Source organism: Thalassophryne amazonica, chromosome 13, assembly GCF_902500255.1.
Source record: "Thalassophryne amazonica chromosome 13, fThaAma1.1, whole genome shotgun sequence".
In the NCBI taxonomy this organism is placed as follows: Eukaryota; Metazoa; Chordata; class Actinopteri; order Batrachoidiformes; family Batrachoididae; genus Thalassophryne; species Thalassophryne amazonica.
In genome coordinates this window covers 53,145,448-53,159,131 of record NC_047115.1, presented here as the reverse complement: position 1 = coordinate 53,159,131, position 13,684 = coordinate 53,145,448, and the positions used below count along the sequence as shown (strand labels likewise).

Sequence of the window (13,684 nt, the reverse complement as noted above, 5' to 3'; positions counted from 1 at the left end):
CAGAATTAATCATTTGTGTGAATATAATTAATTATTTTGTATTAAATATAACAATATGAGTGTAGGAATGATAATACAGTACTTCTGTACATGTGGCAACAGGTAGATGAATTAAAATGATTATATAAAGAGCTGTTTTGGAAGGCAGATTTCACTTTGTGGATCAGTGATCAGCTGGTGGAAATAACCGCACATTTGAGTCAATGCACGCGGTCTCACACACACTGATTAATTTACTGCTCTGATAAATTCAATCGTCTTTACACTTACAGTAGTGTTCAGAATAATAGTAGTGCTATGTGACTAAAACGATTAATCCAGGATTTGAGTATATTTCTTATTGTTACATGGGAAACAAGGTACCAGTAGATTCAGTAGATTCTCACAAATCCAACAAGACCAAGCATTCATGATATGCACACTCTTAAGGCTATGAAATTGGGCTATTAGTAAAAAAAGTAGAAAGGGGAGGTGTTCACAATAATAGCAGCATCTGCTGTTGACGCTACAAAATCAAAACTATTATGTTCAAACTGCTTTTTTAGCAATCCTGTGAATCACTAAACTAGTATTTAGTTGTATAACCACAGTTTTTCATGATTTCTTCACATCTGCGAGGCATTAATTTTGTTGGTTTGGAACCATGATTTTGCTTGGTTACGAGTGTGCTTGGGGTCATTGTCTTGTTGAAACACCCATTTCAAGGGCATGTCCTCTTCAGCATAAGGCAACATGACCTCTTCAAGTATTTTGACATATCCAAACTGATCCATGATACCTGGTATGCAATATATAGGCCCAACACCATAGTAGGAGAAACATGCCCATATCATGATGCTTGCACCACCATGCTTCACTGTCTTCACTGTAAACTGTGGCTTGAATTCAGACTTTGGGGGTCGTCTCACAAACTGTCTGCGGCCCTTGGACCCAAAAAGAACAATTTTACTCTCATCAGTCCACAAAATATTCCTCCATTTCTCTCTAGGCCAGTTGATGTGTTCTTTGGCAAATTGTAACCTCTTCTGCATGTCTTTTATTTAACAGAGGGACTTTGCGGGGGATTTTTGCAAATAAATTAGCTTCACACAGGCGTCTTCTAACTGTCACAGCACTTACAGGTAACTCCAGACTGTCTTTGATCATCCTGGAGCTGATCAATGGGTGAGCCTTTGCCATTCTGGTTATTCTTCTATCCATTTTGTTTTCCGTTTTCTTCCACACGTCTCTGTTTTTTTTTTTGTCCATTTTAAAGCATTGGAGATCATTGTAGATGAACAGCCTATAATTTTTTGAACCTGCGTATAAGTTTTCCCCTCTCCAATCAACTTTTTAATCAAACTACGCTGTTCTTCTGAACAATGTCTTGGACGTCCCATTTTCCTCAGGCTTTCAAAGAGAAAAGCATGTTCAACAGGTGCTGGCTTCATCCTTAAATAGGGGACACCTGATTCACACCTGTTTGTTCCACAAAATTGACAAACTCACTGACTGAATGCCACACTACTATTATTGTGAACACCCCCTTTTCTACTTTTTTTACTAATAGCCCAATTTCATAGCCTTAAGAGTGTGCATATCATGAATGCTTGGTCTTGTTGGATTTGTGAGAATCTACTGAATCTACTGGTACCTTGTTTCCCATGTAACAATAAGAAATATACTCAAAACCTGGATTAATCTTTTTAGTCACATAGCACTACTATTATTCTGAACACTACTGTATATTTATATTTATTCTCCCTTTTGACAGTTTTCTGTTATACCTGTAAATCAATATATATGGCTTAGAACATAATACATTGATACAGCAGTGACCACAGCACTCTTTTTTTTTTTAATTGGAGCAAGACGGTGTCGTCAGACAGTGTGGATTCTGATGATGATGGAGATGATCCCTCTTTTGTTCTGCACGAGGAACCAGAGCAGGTGGTCCACTGACATGGACACAGATCTCCACAGCTTCTGTTTACAGTTTCTCCAGGACTCAGGCGCTATGAGCTCCACCGCAGCGCCGAGTCCTGGAACTCAGAGACGCAGACACACACTGCTCCAGCTGTGGCTCCAGGCATGTTTCGTTAAAGCATCAAGATTGTGAGCTTTGGTTTTGTTAAGTTCCTCTTTCATCCCTTTTGCGCTCTTGCTTTACAGACTGTTCGGTGATAAAGCTCTTTCGTCCACCTTTCCTCAATGAATTGTGACTTTTTTTGACTTTTTCCCTTCGTTCAGGAATCGTCGTGTGCCGTGTGGCTGGGCCATAAGCTGTTATGTTGGTTCAAAAATGTTTTTTCTCTTTTTATCTTATCTTTTTCTCCTCTGCATCCTGCACCACAGAAGAAGAGCCCACTTCTTCTTTTATGGCATTTAACGGCAGCCGGCATCCTTATTGGTGCAATGCTGCCACCTTCTGCATCAATCCGTTATAGCAGCAATGTCCATTACACTAACGGTTGCAGTGTCATGCGATCGACTCGAACTTAGCCTGCGATCAACTCGTTGGGTGCACCAGCTTTAGCAGAAATTCAACAAAGTGAACATAGTACTTGCTTATTGGGCACGTCATTAGTGTAAAAATTAATATAAATGACACCAAAAGATCAGTATAATAAACTTCAAACAATACATTTTTGAGGCTTTTTTGGAGGGTTACATTTCTGTTTGTTTTACAGCCAGTCTGCTCTGTGTCAGCCTGATCCCATCAGATCTCAGAAGCTAAGCAGTGCAGCATCTGGTTAATACTTGGATGGGAGACCTCTTTGGAACACCAGTGTGTGTGTTTCTCCAGGTGAAACTGGCGTTGCGTCAGGAAGGGCATCCAGCGTAAAACTTGTGCCAGTTACCAATGCGGATCTGACTATATCTGCTGTGGCGACCCATCCCAAGACGGGATCAGCCGAGATGACAACACACACACTTTTCTGTTTATTTGCTTTTACCACAGAGATTCATCAGGAAGATCTGAAAGGATTTCCAAGAAATATGGTGGTGATTTAGTCCTTGGGATAATACAGATGAGGTTATGGTACAGTACATGCTTATGGCGATGAAGATGTGTGATCATATGTGCAGTTGTGTTCCAAATAACCACATTTTTCTTGTGACTCTTATTACACCGTTACAGGTGTAATAAGGGTCACAAAAAGAAATAATGCAACACTGCTATTTTTTGAACAGCCTATATGCCTTTTTCTTCACTTTCTGTAATGTAATAAAAAGTTTGATCAATTTTTCTTCATGATTTGATTTGGAATAGAATGTGCAGTGTTCCCACTGCCTTTGCATGTATGGAAATAAAAGCAATTATAAGGATTTTCAGCTTTACTCACTTTTTTAAACACACTGCTTTTATTTTGAACACAACTGTAATTCACAATTTTATAATGCCTCCCTCTGACATCGTTGCTATTTGTACTTTGGGCAAATCTGTTCCTCAACCTGCAGTTTAACTTATAGGAGAACAGATTAACAGAGAGCTGGTTTTGGCAGCGGTATGTACTCTGTAAATACTCTCTAGTTTGTATAGCAATTTTAGACTGAAATGAAAAACTGTAGCACACAGCTGATATGTGGCACTTTTAACAAAAACATTTCAGAGCCACTGGGAGCATATGCAAAACTGAAATACTGACTTGGTAAACATACACAACAAATTAGTATATTTTTGTTATTCTTGGTGTAAAAAATTAAATACATGAAATATAATAGCATGCTGTAATTCATACCATACAGTATAACACTAGACTTATTTTAGAAGATGTTTCAAAACAAAGAGATGCGTGTAAGTTCTACATTCATTATTGTTGACATGTTTTTGTCCATCAAGGCTGAAGAAGCACTTTGCTTACACAGTTACCACTAAACCATAAATGTACTTAGACTTTTGTGTGGGCTAAAGCAGCCTTATAATTAGTTTGTCTAAAAACGAATCTATTTATTTTGAAAGAACAGTAGAAAAAGCCTTAATGTTTTCTCTACGTCAGCTGTGTGGCTAAAAGCCCTTCGGCCGGGTGCCAATCCCCTGGGGAGGGGGGTTTGATGGATGTGATGGATTGAACTGAGGCATATTGACAGACACACTCCAAGAGGTCTGCTTCACAGCATCATTTATTCCTAAAAGTGCCCAACGTACTGCTTAAAACAAATCGGCAACCTACCGTGCAGACTGCATACATATACTATTCTATACTGACAAGATGGCAAAGTCGAGAACATCTGTGGCAGGAAGAGAGTCTCCAGCTTCAGAGAACGCAGCATTTCCCCTGCTCTGTGCTATCGTGACATCTGAGTGTTTTCTATGATTAATCCTTTCTACGTGCTACACTGAACCACAGCTAACCTTTACAGTGGAGGCGGCACAAAATCATTTTATTCCCTTCCTGTGAGAGAGGTTGTCTCAAGGACTGAGTGCCCCCATGCTAGAAGGCTGTGCCAAGGCCTTTTGTGAGTGGATTAGTTGCTATTAAGCTGCCGGGCCTGATAAATTAGGATTTATAAAGATTATTACAAAATACTTATGCCCTCCTAATGCTGGTGATTGAATTTGCGAATTATATTGAATTACTGCTGTGGATTATGGAAAGGTATGTTGAATAGGCAGTGAGAAATGACTTATTGTGTTTTGTTTCACATCGCAGAATGCACTGATGCCCTTGAAGTGACTCCGCTATCTACTCCAGCCTCTGTCACAATCAGCAAGAGGAACCATTTCCCCAAAGAAAACAACCATGACTGCTATCTTCAAAAATTCCCCACAACCTTAAGGCTTGAAGACAAATGGATGGTGTACGATTTTAATTGCCTACTAACACCCTCCAGTGTAAGAATCTAATTATCTTTGGTCCATCGTATGGGAGAAGCCTATAATTGTTTCAATATTACACATCCAAAGGGGTTGAAGCTGCAGAATAGCCAGATAATAGCTTCTTAAACAAGTTTGCTTCGAAGAAAACATTCTTTTTCAAAACACCAAGCTTCATCATGTATTCATTTCCCCAAAGAGAAACTTGGCATAAGAGTACAACAGCGATTACTGACCAAGAAAACACTCTCTTTCTTCATACACACAAATATTCTGGAAGCACACACAGCTGGGTTTCCTCCACCAGTAATGTTACGTGGCATATTTAACAGCAGTAGTCATTATTCATAATGTGAATCAAAAAGCATACACACACACACACAAAAACATACCTCTGTCTTCACTTTGTTCGGATGATGGTGTGTTACCTTAAAAAACACAAACACACACATTGATTTCTCAATACTGCAATGTGACGAATCATTAAACACCATATTGACCAACATGCACAACAAATTTGAACCTTTACATCCAAGGTTGGGTGAGTAAAGATCACTTTTGGGACATCACTCCCGGCATGGCAGTGATTATTTTAAACTTGGACACTTGGTCTCAGCTGGCCACGCTACCAGAGCATGAAGGAACACTCAATGCCTTTTTCCCCATTTTGTTTTATGCCTAACTGGGGAAAAAACGACTCCTGTGGGAGAGATGGGAAGAATGCATGGCTTTGAGGCAGACTCCAGAGGCACAGCCAGGGACAACAGTACCATTCCATGTGAGAATGGCAGTCATTCGAACCTTTGAATAGACTCCAGGCAACGCTGATTCAAACCCTGGCTGATGGAGCAGAATAAAAGGCCAGTCCTTGGCTGCGGTGCATGGGCCTGACAAACGAGGCTGAACTGGACCGGAGTTGGACTGGCATCATGATATAACAGTTTGGAATTATCAGGGGCTGTTTCGCTTGCCTTGATATAGTCTGCTGCTATATTATTGTGCTGCATGCAGTGTGCAGGCACTCTGAGGATTGCAACAGAGTCTCTCATGCTCCAACAGTAGGAATAAAAAATGTTCTTCTCAGCCAAGTCAAGAATTAGCCTTTATATGTACTGTGTTTCACTCTGGAATCACAGTTTTACGGTGCACTTATGAAAAAAAAAGACTCCTTTTATGTTCACTCAAACACAGAATATCGTTGGAATCACAGATGTGTGTAATAGGCAAATCATGGGGGAGACTTTGGGAAGAAAAACATTTTGATATCACCCTGGGTGCTACATCTCTGCTAATCCAAACACATCCTTATGAAGCCAGTAAAAGTAACTGCTAAGCTGGTTGCATGTGTACGATGACATCTTCAAAAAAGAATATAGGGGAACTCGCCATCAGCTGGTATTCATATTAGGAAAGGCTACAGACACTAAATAAATCCAGTATATAGTGGATAAATGAAAAAAAAAATCTTTCAAATGGTGATGTAAGCACCAAATTTGGCACAAGTACACCTTAGACATTACCTTTTTGAAAAGGCAGGGTGTCCACTTGAATTTTCAATAGGCAGCCAGGAAGGGGTCAAGTGATGAATTACACAGAGGTCAAAATTTATAAATGCTCAGTCATATTGAAAATTATATCACATTATTTTTCCGATCACAGAGATTCCAAAAAGGTATGGTTTTAACTATCTGTGACTGAATGTTATGGAGTTATGGGGAAAAACAGCAACAATGATGATAAAGGTCAATTTCAGTTTGTATTGGGGTCAAAAGTAAAATATTATAATTTTGGAAAACATTAATGCAAATTATTGGTTGAGTTAGTAGGGTTTTAAAAAGGAATAGTTTGCCTCATGTGTCATGCTTAGTTAGCATGTTACGGGGTAAAATGCGTTATACGCAGTGGTGGGCACAGATAACCAAAAAATTAACTTTGATAACAGATAACCAGATGACTGAAAAGTTATCTTCGATTAAAGATAAAACAATAAACCACCCAAAAATGTATCAGAAGTTACAGATAACTGATAACAGATAAATTCCAATATTGTCTCTGGTACATTTACAACTACTAATAAAATGAAGTTAAGTTTTAATGCCACAGTAGCTTCTAGTAATATTAAAAGTAACAACAGACCCAAACAATGAGACCACACTTTCGTCTTTGAACATTCTGCCCCTGCTGGAAGCGCTTGTTTACTACAGAGCTCCCAGCACAGAGGGACTCTGAGAGCAGCCATAAAGCCAACAAACTGATATTCTCCTTTCTCACATTTCTGCTATTTTTTTTTAGCAGAAATGTGAGAAAGTGATGTGAGAAATGTGAGAATTCAGTCATAGACGGTCCAAATTATACCTTTTTGAAATCTTTATGATCTGACAAATAATATGGAATACCTTTGAATATAAGTGGAGCATTTTCAAATTTTGACCCCTGTGTAATTCTTCAATTGGCTGCCTATTGGAAACTCAAGTGGACACTGATTTTCATCTGAGTAATGTCTAAGCAGTATTTATGCCAAATTTGGTGCTTGCATCACTATTGGAAGGATTCCTCTGCAAATATTATCTTATCTGCTGCACTATAAGGTGTGGAAGGGGAACGGCTTCTCTTCCATGGTACACAGCTTGTGAAAATTTGAGGTGAAAATGATGCACTCTGAGGCTGCCTGAGGGGGGGAATTAGTATTTCTTAGCGTATTTCTCCTGAAAGTAAGCTGAAATAGCAAAAAACAAACAAACAAACAAAAAAAACCCACAAATTTGGAATGTCTCTTGGACCTTCCTTGATAAAAATGCACTTTACAAGACCACAGGACTCTCATTCTACATCAGCTAATCCTGTATATAAGATATACAGTGGATATGTGGCTATGCGAACGCAAACAAGATTATCCAAGATGACAACATGAACCAATGAACGACAAACAACACGCTGCCCAAGCTATGTGAAATCAAAACACTATTCGCCATGTGGCTATTTGCCATGATTCTGGTATTATTGGAGTAATTATACCATTTCAAACAAAGAGGAATACTCTTTTGGCATATTATGAATGACATTAAAGGCTAAATCTGCATTTGGGTAAAACAGTGCATGCTGACACTATGATTGTGCAGCACCCATTTTCTGTGGTTTAGCACAACTTGCGATGATGAAAGTAAATAAACTTACTCAGCTCTGCCAGGTAAGTATAGGTAAAGAGTGAACTGCTGCACCTAGCGGAATGTCAGTTAAAGTCCTCTGGGCAGAAACCTCTGTTTGTGTTGTGAGTACCTCTGATGTACAGTAGTGTTCAGAATAATAGTAGTGCTATGTGACTAAAAAGATTAATCCAGGTTTTCAGTATATTTCTTATTGTTACATGGGAAACAAGGTACCAGTAGATTCAGTAGATTCTCACAAATCCAACAAGACCAAGTATTCATGATATGCACACTCTTAAGGCTATGAAATTGGGCTATTAGTAAAAAAAAAGTAGAAAAGGGGGTGTTCACAATAATAGTAGTGTGGCATTCAGTCAGTGAGTTCTTCAATTGTGTGGAACAAACAGGTGTGAATCAGGTGTCCCCTATTTAAGGATGAAGCCAGCACCTGTTGAACATGCTTTTCTCTTTGAAAGCCTGAGGAAAATGGGACGTTCAAGACATTGTTCAGAAGAACAGCATAGTTTGATTAAAAAGTTGATTGGAGAGGGGGAAACTTAAATGCAGGTGCAAAAAATTATAGGCTGTTCATCTACAATGATCTCCAATGCTTTAACATGGACAAAAAAACAGAGACACGTGGAAGAAAATGGAAAACAACCATCAAAATGGATAGAAGAATAAACAGAATGGCAAAGGCTCACCCATTGATCAACTCCAGGATGATCAAAGACAGTCTGGAGTTACCTGTAAGTGCTGTGACAGTTAGAAGATGCCTGTGTGAAGCTAATTTATTTGCAAGAATCCCCTGCAAAGTCCCTCTGTTAAATAAAAGACGTGTGCAGAAGAGGTTACAATTTGCCAAAGAACACATCAACTGGCCTAAAGAGAAATGGAGCAATATTTTGTGGACTGATGAGAGTAAAATTGTTCTTTTTGGGTCCAAGGGCCGCAGACAGTTTGTGAGACGACCCCAAACTCTGAATTCAAGCCACAGTTCACAGTGAAGACAGTGAAGCATGGTGGTGCAAGCATCATAATATGGGCATGTTTCTCCTACTATGGTGTTGGGCCTATATATCGCATACCAGGTATCATGGGTCAGTTTGGATATGTCAAAATACTTGAAGAGGTCATGTTGCGCACTCAAATTCCACACTACTATTATTGTGAACACCCCCTTTTCTACTTTTTTTTACTAATAGCCCAATTTCATAGCCTTACGAGTGTGCATATCATGAATGCTTGGTCTTGTTGGATTTGTGCGAATCTACTGAATCTACTGGTACCTTGTTTACTCAAAACCTGGATTAATCTTTTTAGTCACATAGCACTAGCACATAGCACACATTATTCTCAATACTACTGTACTGTGAAGCTTCACACAGGGTTTCTGCTAGATAATTAAATTAGATAGATTTAGATTTATAGAATTAGATAATTAAATTTTTGCATATGATACAGGTTATTTGTTCATGCTGTCTGTGTTTGCTAGGTTTTTTTTTTTTTTTTCAATTTTCAGGACAACCTGTTGTTGAACTGATGATGTTTGCTTTGCATTTGTAATTGTCCCCTGTTTTTGCTAGTATTGTTTTGATTCAGAGGTGCCGTGGCCCCTATCAGCCACCATAAATATATCATAAAATGATATTTTTAGTCACCTGGAAAAACTAAAACTGCTAAATTCAACACTATCAAGACTAATGTCCCTCCTGTTCACACAATATACACAATTCCACACATTTCTATTCATGCAACTGCATATTCAGGACATCAGTGCACAGTCAAATGTCAATAGATTATCCTGATAAGAAGTATCTTGGAGTTTCAGGCCATTTGCCAAGATGGTGCAGTGATAAAAGCTTCATGTGCTGACAGTTGTGTTTGTGCTCTTGCCTGCTGCATGCTGTGGAGGGATGTAGCTCTGCTGTTTCCTTGTCACTCGCTTTAGGTGGTCTGACGGCATTGTGCCTCTGAGCCGGATGAAGACAATGGGTTTGGGAATTAGCTCTTGTTGTGTGATGTACCTGACATGAAGTGTTTTTGACTGCGACGCGTAACACCCTAGATTCATCTTATCACTACCTGAGTAAACATTCATTTTCATCTGCTATGGAGAACACGGCAAGTCTGTCACGAGCACACGCTACGGCACTCACTCATTCTCTTTGTGGGCTAATGGAGGTGTTAAGGTGAAAAGGCAACCATGAAATACTCTTTCACTCACCTCCCTTCACCTGCTCTTCTGTAAACTCCATGTCATTGTCTGGCAGAGGGGATAAGACAGCATGTTATCTCAAAATGTACAATACAGTGAAATTACCACTTGTCTGTTTGATCAAAATAATGTTAAGAGTATTTCATGTCTTCCTGCTGGAGACTCAGTGTCTAACGGAGTAACGGTAACCTGTGGGGCTTCCTCACAATATCTCTGAAATAGGACAAGATTACTGCTAGAAAAAAAGAAAAGAAAGAAAAGCCCATCCTGTTCACATGTCCAAAACCCATTTGTGGAGAAATCTAACCTATAACCATGTACAATCAACGTCAATCCTCCCACCACGCTACCTCTGATTACTCACATTATTACATCAAACAATGTGCATTTACATGGAGGGCAACACACTTGAGGCATTATTTCTCAATTAAAAATGAGATACGAGGGCTGTCAATAAAGTAACGGTCCTTTTTATTTTTTTCAAAAACTATATGGATTTCATTCATATGTTTTTACGTCAGACATGCTTGAACCCTCGTGCGCATGCGTGAGTTTTTCCACGCCTGTCGGTGATGTCATTCACCTGTGAGCACTCCTTGTGGGAGGAGTCGTCCAGCCCCTCGTCGGAATTCCTTTGTCTGAGAAGTTGCTGAGAGACTGGCGCGTTGTTTGATCAAAATTTTTTCTAAACCTGTGAGACACATCGAAGTGGACACGGTTCGAAAAATTAAGCTGGTTTTCAGTGAAATTTTTAACGGCTGATGAGAGATTTTGAGGTGATTCTGTTGCTTTAAGGACTTCCCACGGTGCGAGACGTCGCTCAGCGCTCTCAGCCGCTGTCGTCAGCCTGTTCAGGCTGAAAACCTCCACATTTCAGGTTCTATTGATCCAGGACGTCGTGAGAGAACAGAGAAGTTTCAGAAGAAGTCGGTTTCAGCATTTTATCCGGTTATTCCACTGTTAAAGGAGATTTTTTTAATGAAAGACGTGCGGACGGGTCCGCGCGTCGGGACGCAGCCGCCGCGACGCTCCACCACAGGAAAAACACCTCTGTTGAAATCCTTAAGGACAAGTTGGAACATGTCCTGCCTGTTAAACAATTTCTCATATACTCACTCCACTGAAAGCCATCAAAAGCCGCCTGGATTTTACAAATGGTTATCAACACGGAGGTGTTTTTCCTGTGCCGCCGCACCTGCGTCGGCTGCGTCCCGACGCGCGGATCCGTCCGCACGTCTTTCATTAAAAAAATCTCCTTTAACAGTGGAATATCCGGATAAAATGCTGAAACCGACTTCTTCTGAAACTTCTCTGTTCTCTCACGACGTCCTGGATCAATAGAGCCTGAAATGTAGAGGTTTTCAGCTTGAACAGGCTGACGACGGCGGCTGAGAGCGCTGAGCGACGTCTCGCACCGTGGGAAGTCCTTAAAGCGACAGAATCACCTCAAAATCTCTCATCAGCCGTTAAAATTTTCACCGAAAACCAGCTTAATTTTTCGAACCGTGTCCACTTCGGTGTGTCTCACAGGTTTAGAAAAAATTTTGATCAAACAACGCGCCAGTCTCTCAGCAACTTCTCAGACAAAGGAATTCCGACGAGGGGCTGGACGACTCCTCCCACAAGGAGTGCTCACAGGCGAATGACGTCACCGACAGGCGTGGAAAAACTCACGCATGCGCACGAGGGTTCAAGCATGTCTGACGTAAAAACATATGAATGAAATCCATATAGTTTTTGAAAAAAATAAAAAGGACCCTTACTTTATTGACAGCCCTCGTATAAGAACTGCATGCTGTAATTCTTTTGTGTGCGACAGAATGACAAATCTGGAGGCGTTTGACACTGAATGGGTTGAGCTGCTTAGTAAGAGATGTGAAGGAGAAAGACACACACCTGTCTACATAAAAGGTCCCACAGTTGACAGTGCATGTCAGAGCACAAACCAAGCATGAAGTCAAAGGAATTGTCTGTAGACCTCTGAGACAGTTTTGTCTCAAGGCACAAATCTGGATAAGGGTACAGAAACATTTCTGCTCCTTTGAAGGTCCCAATGAGCACAGTGTCCTCCATCATCCTTAAATGGAAGAAGTTCAGAAGCACCAGGACTCTTCCTCGAGCACTGAGAATGTGGGAATGCTGAGGCAGCAACAGCAGCAGATCCACATCAAATATTAAATGCTATTGAGTTTTAAATTTGAAACATTTTGTTGTTGTTGTTTGTCATTATGGAATCTGCCAGTACATTACTGCCACATGCCGGATCCATTAGTAGGAAAATAAACTTTCATACAGTTGATCAACTTCATTCCTTTCCCACATACAGTGAGGGAGAAGCGACTCATTGCTATTGCTACACAAAGAAGAGTTTGTCTTAACCTCTGGTACAAAGTTCATAATTTTCTACCGCCATCATTACACTAAGAGGGACCGCAAAAGACGCTAATTCAGTGGCAGATACCATTCACCAAAGGTAGGACAAAGTCACCATCAAGTCACTCTCAAGTCATGAATCAGCAAGTCCCAAGTCAAGACTCAAGTCATAATGACCACCAATTGTTTGCAAGCTGACTTAAGACTTAACTTGGGACTTGCAGATTGATGACTTTAGAATGACTAGACTGTGACTTCATCCCACCTCTGCCATTCACACTTGAAAGTTAATGTGACATCTTGCATCTTGGGTCTCCTCTCAAATCACAACCTTCTGTCAATATACAGTAATTTATTTATACAGTGCCAAATCACAACAAACGTCAACCCAAAATGCATCACAAAAGTAAAGTCTGTCCTTACCCACCACCCTGAGCAAGCGCATTGGTAACAGTGTTAAGGAAAATCTCACTCAGGTGTTTTTTTGATTGTAGGAAGAAACCTCAAGCAGACCAGACTCAGAGGGGTGACCATATGCCTTGGCCATACTACCAATAGTAAAATAACAAATATAACAAAGTACAACAAAGAACTGTCAAATATGCAAGAGAGAGAAGATGCAGGTAAGCATCCAATTGCAAAAGAAATCCAGTGTTCATATTAACCAAGTGTCCAAACAGTGCCGACATGTTGCCATAGTGTCAACATTGTGGGATTGGCGTTTGGTGTGATCAGCGACGGCTTCGCTTCACACCCCAACCAGATAAGTGGTTAGACAGGAGCTACACGAGTGTGTGATTGGAGGTGGAGGTGCTCCCTCCCTAACGAACACAGTCTGTGGGATTACTGAGTGTGCGAACTCACACTCATCAATACTGCTTCTGTTCTCTGCCAGCAGTACCAGGTCTGACAGCTGGAGACGGTGGCCACCTGGGGATCCGGGACTTGGCGGCTCCGGTGTTCTTCAGATCCATTGGCGGTGAAGGCCGTGTGGGATCCGGCTCGGTTCTGGACAGACGTCTCCTATCCTCAAGCCTGCCCACACGTCACTCTACATATGTACACACTCTACATCTGTGGTACCAAAACTGTATTGTCTGTATTCCGTTGTGCACTTCACAACATTAAATTGTTACTGTTTGGATTATC

At 40.5% G+C, this 13,684-nt stretch overlaps 1 protein-coding gene across 1 annotated transcript in view; it reads right to left on the bottom strand.

Annotated features, from left to right (window-relative positions):
- macrod2 (mono-ADP ribosylhydrolase 2) overlaps nucleotides 1-13,684 on the bottom strand; it is a 420,587-nt gene that overhangs the window by 86,355 nt on the left and 320,548 nt on the right. Inside the window, exons 5-6 of the mRNA XM_034184236.1 lie at nucleotides 10,172-10,210; nucleotides 5,191-5,226 (exon numbers count right to left, since the gene is read on the bottom strand). Coding sequence (XP_034040127.1) covers nucleotides 5,191-5,226; nucleotides 10,172-10,210 — 75 coding nt within the window. The remainder of the gene's footprint in view (nucleotides 1-5,190; nucleotides 5,227-10,171; nucleotides 10,211-13,684) is intronic.